At 46.2% G+C, this 18,668-nt stretch overlaps 1 protein-coding gene across 6 annotated transcripts in view; it reads right to left on the bottom strand.

Moving 5' to 3' along the window:
- The window catches only part of Kdm3 (Lysine demethylase 3), a 224,312-nt gene that overhangs the window by 75,622 nt on the left and 130,022 nt on the right, over positions 1 to 18,668 (bottom strand). For all 6 annotated transcript variants that reach the window (XM_072015430.1, XM_072015431.1, XM_072015432.1 and 3 more), the window contains one exon: positions 11,811 to 13,974. In XM_072015430.1, the coding sequence (XP_071871531.1) occupies positions 11,811 to 13,974 (2,164 nt within the window). The remainder of the gene's footprint in view (positions 1 to 11,810; positions 13,975 to 18,668) is intronic.

Consider the following 18,668-nt stretch of genomic DNA (forward strand, 5'->3'; position numbering starts at 1 on the left):
CCATCTACCTTCCCTAACCTTAGTGCCGCTTCGAATTCCAAGATACGCAGTGGCTTGCGAAAATCTCAACGTTAAAACTTCTGTTACGTACGTAACGCTATTTTCTTTGTAACTGAAACTGATAACACGGATCGATCGTAAATTTTATAAACGCGAAGATAAATGACGATAAATTCAGGCGTCCGATGTCCATGTCAATGAAATTTCGAAATGTTCCATACAAGTACAGATGACACATCCACGACAGAAGAGTTTCAAGAAGCCTACAAATACTTGCATGAGTCACGCCACGTTATATCAAAAGGGGTAGAAACGAGGGAAGAAGGAACGAGAAAAGAGTACGAGAGAATGGCGCACGAAACGGAGTGGCTTCTGTTGGCCTAGCAATTTCGAGAGAATCGTTCCATCCCGCTTTAACGCGAGGTTCCTCGAGCTCTCGAGCCGCGAGACACGCCACTTGGTATTCCGCTGGGCGAAGCAAAAGCGGCGCTCGCGCAGGCATTCCGCTGGAACGTGCTAGGCATCAGCCCCTGCCCCCGTGTCACTCTCTCTCTCTCTCTTTCTCTCTCTCCAGGCTTCGACTCGCTTGTGTGAACAAATTCTGGATTCTGAGCGCGCGCGCGCTACGTCCCCCAAACGGGGGAAGGGATTACGAGGATGGCCGGATGAGCCAACTTCTGCCGACAACTTCCGCCGGTTTGGAGGCTGTCGTCCGCTAATTCTGCGCGACCGTCGCGATTCTACGAGGAATTTCGAGCGAATTCCAAAACCATGAGCGTATTATACCCGGCGTAATAACCAGCTGTGAATAATTACACAGGGATTTTAAGAAGATGGTTGAGGAGGAGTGCAGGATGGACCGAGTGCATCTGTAACCCAGAATACTCGCTTCCAGTCACGAATCGAGCGCTGTTCGAACGAGACAGAGAAGGAGGGAGGAAAGTTTGCGGAGAGACGAGTCGAGGCGAGTCGAATAACTGGTTGTTCCAGTTTCTGGCGTTACGTTTGACGCTGGATACCCCGGCCAGTGCGACCGGTATTTGTATGAACGAGGATATTCCGCGACCGCGTTTTCAATGAAAATATCAACGATTGATGATGGCAGACTAAGTATAGTACGGGCGTTGACTAGATCGTCTTCCGAGATACAGGTTGGTATCAAAGCCAATTAAATTACCGATGTTCAACATCAAATAGCTTCAACGCTATCTCGGAGATACAGAAACTTCTGCACGGTAAAAGGAAGCAAAGCTTCTATATCGTTTCTAGAGATGCTCGACAAAATAGGATCTTTAAAGGTTCTGCCACGTTCTTGAGAGAGACAGATCCTTTCTAACTTCTACTAAATTCCAATAGACTTATTGCTTTTAAAATTCGAACGACTCACTGTACACATATCGATAGAGATAGCGAACAGATACCAGAGGAAATGAGAAATATTATGTTCCCTTTGCTTGTTCTTGTTAAATCAATTCATTTCCCCGGGGAAAATTACGACGTGAAAAGAATCACAATATTCACTCGCGATCTGTTGCAATTTAAGCGAACGGCAGTGCCGTGCTTCGTAAAAATAGAACGAAAAGTTAACAGAAAAATATTCCTGGAGGAATTCAACGCCAATGCCAAAAACGCGATATCAAAGTGGAACTCTTTTCCACGTTGAATAAGACGCGCTATTATTAAAAGACCGAAGTGTCGAGAATCGTTCCCCATCTTGTTTTTCCTAGCCGCGAAACGCAAACAACCGACGTGCACCAGCGATCTCGAAAACGAATTCAGTCGGTCGGTTTATCTCTCGATCCGTTTTTCTTTCCAGCCCCGACACACTTTGGAACTTTGCGTCCCCTTTATAGCGCGCCAGCGAGGTTTACTGACATTGTTACGACCGGGTTAGTCGCGAATCGATTTGAATTCCGTCGCAGTCACGATTCACCAGCAATTCCTGTTCCTTCCTCTTCTCCGCCATCTCTCTAACGACCCACTGTCACAAACCAGTTAGTTTTTTCTCCGAGATATTATCGTCATCTAACCGCAACTGAAGTTTCATCGATGTTTCCGCCACGTTTTACCACGCATTTCTCATCGATGTTCGTCAACTGTACTTTGTTCCTTCTGTATCGATTCGCATGTTACGCCTTCGTAACGTTTTCAACTTTCATTAACGTTATAAATATTTAACCACATTACAGTTACCTTCCGCCGTATGTAAAATAGTTGCGTAGCTTTCGAGAGCCGTTTGCGAGTTTATTACGAAACAGTAGCACTCGTAAAATGTTTGCGAACATCGTTGCTCCGAAACACCGTTCGCGAACAGGTTTGTTGACGAGTACTTTATACATTCTCGGGAATCCAGCGTTCGCGAATTCTTGGAAAATTATCCGGACCCACGTCCTTGGCTGCGATTCTGGATTTACTTTGCAAAGAGCGAACATGTTTCCCTTTCCTCCGACTCTCCACCCACCGAAAATCTGTTTCACCACCTACGTTTCGCTCTCTCTCTCTCTTCTCCAACCTCTGGCCTTTTCTTTCTCCATGTTCGCTTCTGTGCGCGTGCGACTCGGTCTCGCCGTTTTTCCCCTGCGACGACTCTTCGATCGCTCCCGTTCGTCCGTGACGACCTCGATGCTAGGCTACAGCGTGTATTTTTAGAGGCGACGTTCGCGTCCGTGCTGTTCTAGCGAAAAACTTCTCGATCTCGATGCGATCCCGAGACCAAAGACTTTATGGTCAGACCGGTGTCGCGTTCGTAAACGCTGACCTAATATAGAACCCCGTGAAATTCGTTCTTTACCGCCAGACATCGACTACGGATCTGCAGATCGATATTCACGAATCGGAGAACGCCATAGGATAGATCACGTGCAGCTCTGTTCGCGATTTCTAGCTAATTAGTTGCTTCGTACTGTAGGATCTTTACTACGATTATTTACAATAAATGAATTAAACAAATGTTGGTTAAGCAGGAAACGATGGTTGTTTAACGTGAACTAATCACAATAACGTATTATAATTAAGACAACTAGATAGTTAATTTGCAACTCTCGTCACCACGGATCCAACGCTATCTCTCACGCGGGTCACACTCTCTCGACAGCGCAATTCGCACTCTCTGACTTCTCAACTAACACTGACTGTTTCTTCGTCTTTGTCCCTTAGCATCCCTTTGTCTTTTGTCTTAGCCCCGCCACGCACGTATTTCGCAACCGCTCGTGGCCAGGATCATCGCAATTATTCGATCGAAGGATCGACGATATTTGGGCCTGTTGGCATTTCGGCTTTCTCGCGATATTGTTTATAGTTCGCTCGATATCTCTTAGACCTTTCGTCCATGATACCACAATACGAATGAGTTGATTATCAGTCTCGGACGAACAAATTCCAAGCTGAATGTCCATAAGTTAAAGTTTACTTGTATCGTGATTAAATCACATACACATGGAAGAAGGAAGAGTTGAACGCGACGCGGAAACAAATTTCCCAATATGAGAAATTTCGCACAAGAATTTGCCGATTTATCGCTGCTACAAATTCGACAAGTTACAAGTTATACGTCGGACAACTCTTTTACGACTTTTTTACATCAAATGGCATAATCAGGTGACTTGCGATTCGTAAAGTTTCGTTTCTTTTAACCTCGAGCTAGTTAACATAGCGCAAGGCTATATATCGATACACACCAATGGATCGTAATTTACGACACGTAAAATTCTGCCAACGTTGGTTCAATTCGCTAGCGAGAAGGGACAGAAAGGAGAACTTTTGAAGCTTTTTTTATCGAATTTATTATCGAATTACTGTGTCCCTTGACTGGTTCGAATAAACGAGGTTCCACCGTGTCTGAAACTCTACTAAAGCAAGGACGTGCGACTAATATGTCGTCGACCACGAGAATGTTAACGCTCGGATAGCAAGAATAATCTACGCAGTTTCGAAGTTGAAAAATTCCTGAAAGTCCAGACACCCCAGTGGTCGTAAAGCTTGCCGCCGTTAAACAGCGTTCCACCTTCTCTCCGACACGATCGTTTCGTTAACTTTACCCGTGGAGCGCGGCACAAGGAGAGGATGAGGAGAGAAGGGAGATGCGCGATGAGGAAGTTTGTTGCAAAGTTTATGCGATTTCAGGCTGGAGCCGAAGAGAGATGGAATTGCGGGGCCGCGCACGGTTTTATGGGTCGTTCCGTTTTACTTTCCTCGTAAAAAATGCCCGGGCCGTCGTTACTCTCGTTCGAAAAAGCTGGACCGAAGAGAGTCAGAACCCTCTCGTCGATTAAAGTCGAGCAAGCGTGACGGTTCGCGTAAACAGACGTTCGCGCCAGGCTAAACGCTCGATCGCGTGCCTTTGCAATTAACAATTATCGAGCCAACTGTATTGAGAAATTTCCACGATACCGTCCACAATACCGTTCTTTGTTAACACAAACAGGGCGAATTATACCTTGATTCCTATTTATATTTTTGTCGAGCGACAGGCCACTGGAAAATCGCAGTTAAAGCTTTTAAAGCGGCTTTCTGTGCGAACGACACGTACCACGAGAAATAGTCGAGCCACGTGTTTCACCATGATAAATATTTATTCGCCTTTGTTGTATGGAATCGGAGGCTGGCGTAAAAAGGCCAATAAAATGGCGATAAATGTCGGATCGCTCGATGCACAGTGTTCTTTGACTGGCATGTTTGAAATCCTTTGCAAACCACGTTCCAAGATATCGAATAGGGATGTACAGGATTTTGATAGAATCGGTATTTTCTAGCATATACACGATAGTTCGAGTGAAAATACGACGGGATCGTAAAAATTCTTCTCGAAATAAGCGAATTCGGTAGAAATCCGAGCGAATAACTTCGGTCGAAAAGGTACGAAGAATCAATGTGCTTTCGGTGGAAAATCATTGTCGTATTCCTTCGAACTGGAATATTTCGGAAGAAACGACGATCGCATTTAACGGCGCCACGCGTATCACTAAACACGCGAATGGCAAGAATTAACTGCTAACGATTCGTAACGCGCCACTTGTCTCCTGCAACGTTTCTTCCAATAGCGACCGAAGAGAAAAGAGAGGGACGCGAGTTCTAAATATAATGCATTGAGTGCACGAAGTTTCACGTGACGCACACCTGCCACTGACACGTCATCAGGAGCTAGTCGTCTTCGTGGACGACGTAACCTGTTATAAGGATTGCGTGCGACACGCACCGCGTCAATACGTGCGAGCCAGATGACGGAGTTTTCCAGTTAATCAAAATCCCAAGACCAAGTATCCGACCTTGGAATCAGTCTCTCGATAGATTAACCCGAAGCTTCGCGAATAGTTTGTTTAATGTGGATGACAAGTTATCGAGTAGCAGAATCGGAGCAGACATTGATTTAACGTTTAATCGTCGTTGCGCGACGAGAGGAAAAAATCGCGCAAAACATCTTCACATCGTTCTTTCATCGACGCAATTGAAGCAACTTGGTTTCGCGATGGATCGTTCTGAATACATTGGATAGAAGAGAGAAGAGCACGGAGGAGCATCGCGTGGTCCTCGCTAGTAATTATTGACCCGTGGTGACTCACTAGGTTGAGGACCTTTATGATCCACGCTAATGGGCTCGCCACTTCAGCCACTCGGAGGAACACGCAGTTAGGCATCCACACGGACGAGCACGCGAGCGCGAGCAAGGAGCGCGCGTGCATCACGTGTGCGTGACGCGTTTTATGGCTCTCGGCCACGCAAATCTCGTTGCGCGTTCTTCCACTCGTGAAAAGCCTCGACCTAGCCCTCTCTCCTCTCTCCTCTTTCCACGACGAAAGAAAGGGTTGGATGGCACGCTCGTCTTTCTAATGGTCTCTCGAATTAGAAACCACCGCTTCATTTTCCTTCCCTGACTGTGCAGGATAGATCGTTACCCACGAGCACTCGCCATTGCATCGTTCACAGTCTTTTGGATAAAAAATTTACCAAACCGAGGAAATTCGTCGCTTGCTTCGTCGAGCTTCTAGTGGATAGATAAAATCGAAAACAGCGATTTTACCGATGTCAGCTGCTATCGTCTCGGTGAATACGATGGACGAATTCTTTTTCGCAGCGTTGCTCTTACAAAACGAAGCTGGTTTACGTTTTTCGGTTTAACGCGGCACGATAAGGATTTTAATTAATTAGTCGGGATAGATGGTTGATTAAAATTGCAGCAGATGAGACACGTTGAGAATCGTTAATAGCGCTGTCGCATGCTCCGCATCGCTCGAGATCAGGCAACGTTTCAGGATCAAATATTTATGTCTGATCCGGCGCGTTTCTACCAGAACGTCGCTTCAATTATAGCAGATGAGCTATATATCCCGCGCATTATTATACGCCGGGCTATTTGTGTACACGATTTCGAGCCGAGAATACGGTCTCGAGGCTGGATTCCACTCGTTAAGTCACTGACCCGAATAGAGCCCACGTAGAAGGAAATAGGAAGTCATTGGCGCAACGCTGATTTTTCTCTCGACATGGGAGAATTCAATCGAGCTGAACGAACCTTCGGAATCGGTTACACGCTGAATTTCCTCTTTCCCTCCACGTTCACCCTATTAACTTCGCAATAGGTCTCTTCCACTGTCTTCTGCATTTTCTTCCCCCGTTTATTTCTTTTTTTACTTCTTTTTTCAAATAGACTCTGCGAACCTTCTCTGTCAGATAATAAAACGACATCTGTCCTTGATCCGAGAAATCGGCTCGCTAACTTCAAAGCCTAGAAAATATCACTTCTATTATTTTTCGCAAACTTCTAAACAATCATCCATCGACGTTTTAAGATTGCGATATTCGTATCTACTGGAGAATATCGTCTGTACGATGTGAAAGTAAATGCATCGAGAACGACGAGTTCGCTCGTTACGATATTAAAAAATAGTCGTTGAAAGAAGACAGTGTTGCTTTGAAAAATTCATTTCTATTCCAGGCAGTATTTTGCTATTCTCTGGTTAAGAGAAACGAAACACAACGTTAGCCGTAACAATAAGCGGTAACCGAGTCGAGTAATTTAATTAATAGCCGTTTGTTCGCGACGATCCGACCAGACTTGGCAAGGTTTTTCCAACTACGTACGTGGTTAGAGGTCGAAGAAAAAGACGTTTATTAGCGCATGCTGGTCTCGAGAAAATAGACGGTCGCTTATGAAAGGTACACCAGTAGATACACGTTCCAGATAACGTCAATAAGCATTGTTACTCGCAGCAACTTCTCGCGTCACGAGTGTAAAAACAGTGTGGTCGTAAAAAACGAGGCAGCTCGAAATTTCCTCGCGTATTTCCCTCCGACAGAATTAGCAGACGGATAGACAATAAACGCCAGCTATTTCCGCGGTCTCGCGGTAAAATAATCAAAGGTAACCGCAGACTCGCGAGACATAGCCAAAACTATTTTCTTTCCAGTTTCAATTTCTTTCTGTCTTTAAAACTGAATTTCAACATTTGGATTTTGGCCAGCTTTCTAGCTAGCTTTCACGGTGGCGTGTAATCTGGCAACGGATTCGGCTTATTCACAGCGCGACAAGCGCCAATAGGTAGGTAATTACAAGCGAAGAGAAAGGAGCGCGAGACGTCGATAGAGGGAGCGAGAGGGAGATTTTGCACGCGTGTGCGTGACCAGCGTGCAAACCATCCGCGTTGATGGACGTGTGCCACGTGAACCGCATAACGACTGGCCATCATTGTCTGCGTTTCGCCCACATGGCCTTTGAACGTGTCCCCCGTCAGCCCGTGAGAGACGATAACGCGATGACCTCGAGATAAATTGCTCGTCCGCGGTGTTCAATGGCATCCCGAGCCGAACAAACGAAAGAAGAAAGTCTGCGCGTGATGGATACCAATTGGTTGCGTAATGAACTCATTCGAATCGTCAAAGAGGCGAAAGGACAATGCAGAGGCCAGCTACGTTCAACGAACGCAGCATTTTCGACTTCCAACCATTTTGTCCCATCGTGCGCTTCTTCTAGCTGCTCTGATATTTCGCTACGTAATTCAACTTCTTCCTCGGTTGCTAACTTCTAATTATCGTGTAGCGTGCAGCGAGTTACGCGTCTGCAAATCGATCCTATTCGCGATCGATCCTTCGTAACGTCGCGAACGCTGGAAAATTTGAACGTGAGAATGAAAGGAGACGAAACGGCGCAGGATCAACGAACGCGTATCGCGCGGATAAGCGTGAACGCGATTGGCCGTAACGTGCTCCAAGGTAGCCAAACGAGAACCCGTTCCATGGAACGAGGCATATTACCAAGAGACAGAAGGAGGAGGGAGAGCGTAGCAGGGAGAAACAATTTAGGAAAAACTGCCAACGACCAGTAGCGAGACCATATTTCTATGCAGATGCGATCCTTGACGAGACTGGTGGCACTGTACACCGGGGAGAGCACCGGTGGTCTTTTCTTACTACTGCAACCTGGCTACGTATTTTTATAGCTTCCTGGCGAGCATTCCTTTCCCTCCGTACCGGTTAGCGAACGGTCTTGGACGAGGTCTTCCAGCATACAAGAACAAGTGGAAGAAGAAGATGCGCACGAGAAGAAGGAGATAAAAAGACAAGTAGCCTGACCTTGTGCCCAAATGCCAGTTTCTGTCGCCACGAATCGTCGATTGCCTCCTTTCTGCTCACGGAAAGCTTTAGGAGGGAAGAACTTGCATAAGCGTTAAATCGCGCCAGTTACACGTAGGAGCCACGTAATCGGTCGTATTTGGAGCAGAATAACAGCAAGGCTATGCGCTCGTCGGAGGAAAAAGGGCGAAACTACGCGATGTTTTGCCGCAGTGTGTTTGTTCGATCGTTGTGCCCGGCCACTTGGCTCGATACCGCAACTGCGCCACCGACAGTTTCGAATCGTCGCGTTAATTCAAAGCAGGGGAACGGAAGCTCGTTACCGAAATTTCCAAGCTGAAAGGGCGCCTGTGAGCTTCTACGGTACAGAAAAGAGGAGGAGGGAAGAGAGAGAGAGAGAGAGTGAAGCGAAAGTAGTCCGAGTTTCGCTCGGGTCGTAACCATACTCTCAACTTCGCGCCGTTAATTAAATCTTCGTCGTAGAACACGGCTGATACGAGGCAAAGTTAACTCCGCAACGTCTAACCACTCTCCGCCGCATCCTTCAAGGAATCTGCTGAATTTCACGCGCTGCGCCGCTATAACACGCTCGTACTTAGGTTTGTCGATCGCCTCCTGGCGATAAAGATCGGCGCGCTGAAGTTTCGTGGCTCACGTGAGGAGTCGTGATCTACGATGCACGAAAAGTAACGAAACTATCGAGAAAGTATACGGCTCGTTCGTTCGAGTTTCGAGTGCGGCACGGTGCGTTCCGCAGCGGCCGACACGAATATCATCCAGCCTAATGAAGATTTCGCGTGACATTGGAAAATACAGGTTGCAATCGGCCGAGATCTGGGCCTCGTGCGAACGATCTATCTTGGATACGCGTGCTTGCCGATCTTGCTGGAAAAATTATTCAAGGATAAGGCACGAGCTGAATTAACGTGCCTAGCAATATGCACGAAACCAATTTAGCGAAGCAGGAGGTTTAGAGCGGCGGTAGGTCCTGCTGTTGCAACACGGTCTTGTAGCGTGCAATCATTCGCAACGGGACGATATCAACTTGTTTTGTACCAGAAGGAGCTGCAAAATCGACCCGTTCTTAATTATTAGCCTGTCTTCTCTCGATTTATGTACGTACTTGTTCGTTTGCTCGAGAATTAGCTTGTTTACGACAACACGAAGAAATTGTCGAGTTACACAGTTGGTCGCAAAAATACCCGACGACGTTATTTCTTGCTGTACTTTATTAGACGACTACCAGAAGATCAGAAAACAGAGAAAACGAAAGAGACGAGCGAAAGAAATTTGTCATTTTAGAAATATTTATTGTAATAGAAATTGTATTTCGTATAGCCGATGCGAAATGGTCAGAGGACACTTTTGCGAGCAACTACAGATCCAGATCAATGTCTTCGCGCAAAATAGAAAGGAAAATTTATTTACGTTCGAGTAGAGACGCAAATATGATTCTGATAACTTAAAATTGCCAGGACCTATGACTGTGAGGCAATTTACTCGATGACGCGCGTCGTTAAGTCGATGATAGGCGGCGAAAAGTGTGCGTAGGACGAACGACACAATTTCGACACCGTGATGAAACGAATTTACGCGACGACGATTCCTTTGGCTCCGTTACGCCACTTTTCCAACCAACACTCTCATTCTCCAGAGTTTCGTGGGATATTTGGTGCTTTCGCTGACATAAATAAACGACCCGAAAGCGATCTGTGGTATGTACTCGAGGACTGGTTTATTTTCGTCGAAGCTGCCAGGAACAAACCAACAAACGAAGGGCGCTGTTCAATACCAATGTCGCGGAAGAACGCGTGATCGTGATAGCTCGTCGACCGGGACACCCTCTTCTTGCTTGCACCAGATATGAGCCTTTAGATCTTTAAACACACGCGTTTACGTCATAAACTCTATCCGTAAACTTTGCAAGCAAATATTTTTAGAAGGTTGCATTTTTTCTTTTCGTAGACGATTCGTTGAAAGACGCGTTTGGAAATCTTCACGTCCTAATACACTCGCTGCTACCGATACACACACGTATCGCGTTCATTCTTCGAATTTACTTGAAATGAAAATTATATTTCGATAGATATTAGTAAAACGTAATGTTCAAATATTCGCTTTCAGTACTTGAATTTTACTAGTTTTGCATATTTTACGCGAATAAAGTGTTTCACCACAGACGCAACTGTTGCATTTTAGCTTAATTTCGATAAGATAATTTTGGAGAGGCAAACGCTGGATACTGTGCAAGTACGTTAGAAATAACAGGATTTTTCATGAAAACAAGAGTTGGGAGGATTTACGAATATGTTAACCTACAACGAGCTAAAAAGACACGCTGACGACAGGGCAATAAGTCGAAGTTTGGTATTCTCGAGCGAAGAAGTTCGCCGTCAAACTTCACCGAGTGGTCTTGAACCGTTTGACCTCGAGAGGAAAGTTTCTCGACGTTTGAGTCAGTGAACGATCTAGGTTCGTTTTATTTATATCGAAAAGCGAGGAATTTCGGGTCATTGGTTCGGTAGCAAAACCGTTGAATGGATTCGATCGGTAACAGCATCTTATCGCGATCACCCAACGGAAGTTGGCAGCAAGTCGCAGCTGCCGTCCGGAAACACAGACAGGTAGACACTGCCACGTCCGTCTCCTTCCACTCTGGCTACTTTTTCGTCTCCTCCCCCTTATAGTCGGCAGTCACGCGAGAGAGCAAACAAAGAACGCTCGAAAGGCTGAGGTCGGGCAAGAAACGTTGCACGCAGCTGCCTTCGAGAGACATTCACTTCCCTGATGGCATTTCGTTTCCTGACCGAGCGGAATGCACGCAAGGTGCAAAAACAGCGCCGCTATTGAAACCGAGCCAAGCGAATCGAAAAATTGCCCCGCTAGGTTCTCTGTCGTTGTCGATGGCCGTGCCAGAGAGTGGGAGTCCTTCGACGTTTCGAAAATCGCTTTGACGGTATTGACGACAGAGATTGCTATGTTTATCGAAAAGTTGCACACGAAACTTTGACATGGTTTACTGGTTCAGGGGTAAAAGATAGTATAGTTTCACAGACAATAGATAAATTAGTAGGGTTGGATACAACGAAGACGTTGTTTTATCGCATCCTTTAAATCAGATAGAAGAGGCAATTTTATCCAATTTGAATAAGGGCAATTCGACGAGCTCGCATCATCCTATCGTAAAGGTATTTCGTCGAGAGAACGTCGTAAATCTCGTAAATGAAAATAGAGTTAAAACTCACCGAAGCATCCTCTCTCTTTCGACGATCTCCTCGGGAGTGGGTTGAGCAGGTCCGAGCAACGAGTGCGGGAGCGGCGGGTACCTCTGCGACCTCCAGAGCATTTCAGACGCAACGGCGGGATGATGATGACCGGGTGGCGGTGCGGGATTCTGGTAGCCGACCGGTGGAGCAGTTGCAGCGGCTGCCGCAGCCACTGCGGCCGCGGAGCTCGGTCCGGCGCTGGGAGGTGGCTGAGGATGCGCCATTAGTAAGGACGTGTGCTGGACGCTTTGCACGTGCCAGACTCTAGCTGGTGTAGCGGCCGCTGCTGGTGTCGAGGAGCTGGTGGTCTCGTCGACGCTGAGCGCCGAGCTTCTGCTACCGCTTCTCTCGTCGCCAGAGCCGGCGCTCCTCAGGGAACTTACCCCGCTGTCGGAGCCGCTGTCCCCATAAGCTGCACTCGCGGCGCCGCTACCAGCCGCGGCTCCGACCGCTCGGATACCGACCGCTGCTGGCACACCAGCGAGCACTCCGCTTCCAGGTATCCCGGCCCCAGCCTCCACTTCCATGAGGCCGGCCTCATCGCCGCCCCTCGATGTGTGAGACTGCTGTTGCACCTCGAGGAGGCTCGACGAGGACAACTGATGATGATGCTGCGACTGCTGATGTTGCTGCTGATGATGCGGACTATTCGCTACCTGATGTTGATGCTGTAGCTGCTGCTGTTGCGGATGATGATGTATCACCGGACTACCGGTCGAGTAACGTTGCTGTTGATGATGATGTGGCGGCGTGTGGTGGTGGTGCTGATGGTATTGCTGCAGATGATGATGATGGTGACCAGCTACCGGCGGTGGCGGCTTGTTCAGTCTCTCGGCTAGAATGACAGGGCTCTCGTTGTGCCGATTTCGCTCCTGCTCCCGTTGTTGCTCCAGGAGCAGGCTCTGCCTGCCAGAGCCGCCGCCGCCGCTGCTACTAAGCGGACTCAGCCTCTCCAGCACGGAGCCTGAGTCCTGACTACTCGACTCCAGCAGCTCGACCACCGATTCGACACTCACCGCCCTCGCGCCGCTCACGCTACCCACGCTATCCTCCGTGCCTAGCTCGGTAGTCAGCTCGGTTCTTCGCGAGCCACGCTCCTCTTCCTCCTCTTCCTGCTCTTCCTGCACTTCCTGCCCTTCCGGTTCCTCTTCTTGTCCCCGAGCACGATTTCGATGTTCCGACTCGTCCCCGTCCTCCTCCTCGTCCTCGCGCTCGTCCTCGTCCTCGTCCTCGTCCTCGGCTTCGTCCTCTTCCTCCTCGACGCTCTTGCCGTTCGAGCCGGACTTTAACAGGCTCGCTTCGGCACCGCTGAGGACGCTGTCTTTGTTGACCACCACCGACGAGTCGAGCAGCGATCCATTCAACAACACCTGCTGTTCCTTACCGTTCTCTCTGCCGCTATCTCCTTTCGTTCCAAATCTTTCTTCCTTCTGATCCGCGTTCGATCGCCTCTGTTGAAGAACCGTGTCGCCTCCAGGGTCTACTACTTTGTTCGGAGGCGGAGGCTCTGGTTCTCTGTCTCGCTCCCTAGATTGACTCTCCTCGTTCTCCTCGAGCTTCTCGACCTCTCCCCCTTCGGCTCGCTCCTGCTTCCTTTCCTCCTCTTCCGTTTCCTCGAGATCCGACGCTATCTCCTCGCAACCTTTCCCACCTCCCTTTCGTTCGGATCTAAGCTTCCTACCGACCGGACTTGTCCTGAGCCTCTTAGTCAGGGGATCGCAACGTTCCTGATCTTCGTCCTCCTCCTCGCCACGCTCGTCCTCCTCGAGTCTTCCACCTAGTCGTTCCTCTTTCTCGACAGACTTTACGCCGCCCGAATGCTCGGTATCTTCTTCCGCCTCTGTTTTCGTTTCCTGGCAACTGAGCCTCGGCCTTCGTCGTACAGGTCTCTGTGACGGACTCTCCACCGGACTCTTTACGGCGGTTCCACGTTTTCGCAGCTTCGACGCGCTGCTCGATGCGCTGTTCGCCTCTTCTAAAACGGTTCGTGGTATACGATTGCTGGGCCTGCCGGAAGGTGGACCCTTGTTCTCCCGGTCTTCCTGCCGCGTCGATAAATTGCTTTCACCGTCTTTCTCTAGTCTCTCGCGACTCGCGCCCTCGCTCACGCGTCTTCGTCGGCTGTTGCGCGCTGAGTTCTTTTCTGAAACAATAATTGAATACCAGGTCAGTCGATCGATTTTTACAAAAAATGCTTCGCAACTTTAATTTGAAAATCACGTTCATCCTTACTTCGTTTATACGTAACAAATTAATGCTTTGTTTCGGTTACGCAAAATTCTAATTTGTCCAGCTTAATTTCAATTATAATTAACGTATGTTCGGTATATATAATGCAATGACTCTGAATGAACGTTATTCTTTTTGTACGTACGAGGTAAATGAAAATTTCATAAGAATTTCACGATATATTGCGCTGAAAAGTACATTTTGCACTCGTATTATTCACCATGAACCTCTTTTCCGACATTCCCTTCATTTATGTCATCCAAGGTATAATCATTCTTATCGATCACAGCGCTGTGTTTACGTGATAAGTGGAAGGCTGTTCGTGTACCCTTGTTCATTCTTGTCGATTAAGGTCGATCGATTGAGCGGCGTAGCTGGTCGCTACGTTGTATCACGTAAGCAATTACAGAGAAAAGTCGCTAATCTCTCCGGTCGCGCATACTACGATAATTCAACGACTAGTAGGAAACACGTATTCATCAAGCAAATGCGAGAAAATTCTGATAAAGAATGACACGTTGCGTTTGCAACGGGAATCCCATACGTTAGATCTAGTCAGTCTGACTCAGCCGTTTCAAGCTCACAGCGATAGAAAGGTATACCGAATCAGCGGATCGACTGATTAGAAGATTAGAATTACCGATAACCGAACTGTGAAACGTGTACTACAGAAAATACGAAATACATTTCGTGAAAAATCATTAGAACCTCTAAGAAATTACAATACAAGAAATTTCTCTAAAAAAACGGGGAGCTGGTGGTTTCGATAAAATTGTTCGTTTCGAACGACAGTAATAGATCCGCTGAACAAATAATCCCCTATTTCGCTCCCTTAGATTCACAGCGCATCTCATAGCTTTCATCTCTTTCACCTCAATCGGATCCGCAATCCTCGATACCATTGAAACGTTGCATCCGAGGAATTGGCTTTTCGTCCACATAGGTATACGACCCCAGGGAGTTTTCAAGGGTCGACTGGCTGTAAACGCGATAGCGGTAGAGAGAACAATCCGCGACAACGCGTACGTTGGAATCTAACGGCTAGGACGGAAACAATAACGCGATAGCGCCAGCGAGATGAAACGTATCGCCAGAGAAACACGATGTAGCGTACACCCTCGTTCATAAATATTAAGGCAACCGCTGATCTCATAGGAAATGTAATTGACAATTATTAGGTTGTCCGGAGAGTGCCTTTCTTTTACAGACCCGTCTTTTACAACGATGCATCTTTATACAAATGTAGCGGCACTCGACAGTAAAACTTTCCAACGATCTCTGTCCCGTGGCTTGTTACACAAAGACCCTATCTATGTCCGGACCACGGTAGAGCTGCGGTTAGCACCGTTGGTTACGAAAGTTCAAGATCAGGTTCAAATTCCCGGCACTCTTAGTCCGGTTGTTTCTCCGCAATTCATAAACGAGAAGAAGCCAACCCGAATGAATATAAAAATCCTATACCCCAGCATCGAGTACCTCACAGCGACCTATACACCAGTCGCAGCACTATCGCCTAACTATCAACACCTCACAAATATGAAACCTAATCTGTCGAACGTTGTGATTCTTATTTTAATAGAACAACATGGATCATAAGTAATTTGAGAAAATAATATAAAACGGAAAATGTGCATCCATTATTTCCTTATCACGTTGACTGCCACGACACCCGTATTCGAGTGTTAGCAAAGTTTCTGGTTGGGCCGCGTAATCCGTATTCGGGTGTCGCTTATTTGATCGTCGTAGGAATTTGAAAAGATATTCCAGAGGAAATAATAAAACTATTGAATTGTTATAAAAGTAATACGAAAATGGTTTATTAAAAACATTATTTAGAATGTAAAACTTTAAAGAAAACAACAACTTATTGTCCGATCAACTTCAGCTATGTGTAGAATGCTTTAAAGTTTTACATTCTAAATAATTTTTTTTGTGTCTTTCGGTTCATTCGATGTCTTTTATTTGCATAATATAGTTTGCATGCAGGATTTTTTGTATTTTCAGACAACCCTAATAATTTTTCAGCTAATAACTCTCTAAATATTCTAATATTTATATCCTTTCTTGTTGCAATTTTGTAAACCGTCAAAACATTTTCAATAGAAATTCCCAGAAGGAGTTGGACGCCAAGTTTACTGTACCATTTGATTCCTTTTCTAATTTTGATGGCGTAAGAAACCAATCGGTCGGAATAATCTATACCACACTTTCCTTCATTATATTCAACAACAGCTAGTGGTTTGAATATTGCGAACAAACGAAACGAGAGATCATTCTTGAGACCACCACTTGAGCGACTCGCATTACTAAAATATCGATGCGAATATCTAGCAGAAAACGCTTGGTACTGCGAAAGGCATGGCCTGACGGAGATTTCCTTGAAAACACGCGTGGCAGTCAACGTGTTAAAAAACGAAAGAAACTTTCCGGACGACCTAATACAATATCTCTAACTGAAGTCTTCACGAAAAAAACGTATATTAGACGAAATCAGGTCTAGTTAAGAATCTGAATTTAATTAATGGACGATGGTACTGAATTATCGAGAGATACAAAGAACATGAATGTAAAAGAAATTAAATTTAATTACACGTAATTGACCAAGCTAGTGTAATACCGAATAGATGAATTCTTCGTGTGCTAACATTTCAAACGGTAATCGTCAAAGGGTTTGATAATTTCCTGACGATCACCCGCGTCAACCTAATTTTTACGATGTCCTAGTACTTGCGAACGGGGTTGTGCACGACGAGATACAGGCGGAACGGAAACAGTAGAGAGCGAAACAGGGGAGAAAGAGAAGAAACGGAGGAACGGACAGGTGGAGGAGGCAGAGGCCATGGCTGAGAGACAGCGCACGAGCAGAGGGGACAGAGGAGAGGGATTTATTACCAAGGATTTACTGTTATTACCCGGAGGGGGAGAAGCACTCGAGCGGGCAACGGCGTTGCATACGTGGGGTGCGCGTTTATCCGATGCGCAGACCTCTATGTATCCGGAATACATGGACGCGTGCATGTAACGTGGATGGTTGCATTCGCAAACTCGACGTTCCGCGTCTCCTAGCGACTGCGGTTTGTCCTCCTGTCCCGCCAAAGTCCGCATGCATTACGCTCTGCGTAATTGAACAGCGCCGACGTACTTTGCTTTACATTTTAACTCGCCTCTCTCGCTATTATTCCCGGGACACGAGCGCGGAACGAGCGCTTGACCAGACCAGAAACCAACTTCCACCGATTATTATTTCGAACGGGAAAAAGATGAAAAAACAGGGCAAACGCGTGGTTTTATCCGTGCAATGGTTTTATTGCCAGTAGGTATATCTCGCGTTCCAATAGCTAGCAGATCTAAGAGGAATACGTATTAACATTTAAGCCATACAATTCTATTTATTTTGCATTCACATCCATTTTTATCCGTAGGCTAAAAAGACATTACACCTTAGACCTAAGCACTAGATTCAAATAGAATCAAACATATCATAGTATCACGTCAGATAAATTTACTTAAAATTCTCTAACGAAAATTGATTGTAAAATAAACGTAAATAAAAGAACAAAAGATCCATTTTTTCCTTGTGCGGTTAACCGGTCATTTACTCGTTTGCAAATCGCGTTTCTAATCTTGTTCACATCGTATTCAAAGGATTGTCAGTCATCGGTGTAATAAATTAAATTTAATTATCAACGTCTCGTGTTGAGTATTGAAGAACGTTTTACGATCATTTCGGATAACACGAGCGTATGCGAGTTCGGTCTCGGCTTAATGTTACACGATCGGTTCGCTTTTAGAATGCAAACATTTTGTTTGCGCTCGTTTCGACGCGCTTTAAACCGGGTCACCGGAATTCGGCGCGACCTCAAAGCGAGACCGAACGCGTAATTTCTAATCGAACGGGTGTACTCGGGTTAGACTGATGTTTGCTGCGATTCCAACGGGACGATGGCGAGTGTGGGGGCTAAACTAAATATGTTTGTACGAATTTGGTTTTTAATTAGCGGAAACTTGGCGTGTAGATCGGGATAATTCTAGAGAAAAAAATAGAAGTTGCGATTTACAGGCCGTGTTAGAGATCGTTAAACGATGCACACTAATTTAATTTCAGATTGATTTTACAATAGCAAGTTTATTATTCGCATGAAACGCATAAACATCTTTGGCGTATTTATTATACTAAGCTTGTTACTATTGTACAAGAGAATTGAATTACACCGAGACTCGTGAAACTTCGTTAATTATATCGCTTTAATTATGCAAGCGAGTCCAAGATACTGACAAGTATTTCGTGATTTATTCGAACGTACACGCTGAGAGAACGGAACAGCGAAGAATGGAACGATCCGAGCGGCGAATTTTCAACGGAAAGGAGGAGAATTTCTGTCGGAGCTCGCGTCAGTGTATGTATTGAAAGTTACGGAATTATATGGTCGAGGATCCAGGTGCTCAGCGAAAAAATACGGCGCAGACAGGATATGAATTTTCGCTACGGTGAAATTTTTTATTTGCCTTTTGAAATCTCCCTTTGCCGGGATTTTCGTTCACGGCGTGGAATCTTTTTCAGGTAAAAAGAGCAGGCCAGCGGGCAATGTTTCACAGCGACAGTTCCAG

The sequence above is a fragment of the Bombus fervidus genome, chromosome 13 (genome assembly GCF_041682495.2).
Source record: "Bombus fervidus isolate BK054 chromosome 13, iyBomFerv1, whole genome shotgun sequence".
Classification (NCBI taxonomy): Eukaryota; Metazoa; Arthropoda; class Insecta; order Hymenoptera; family Apidae; genus Bombus; species Bombus fervidus.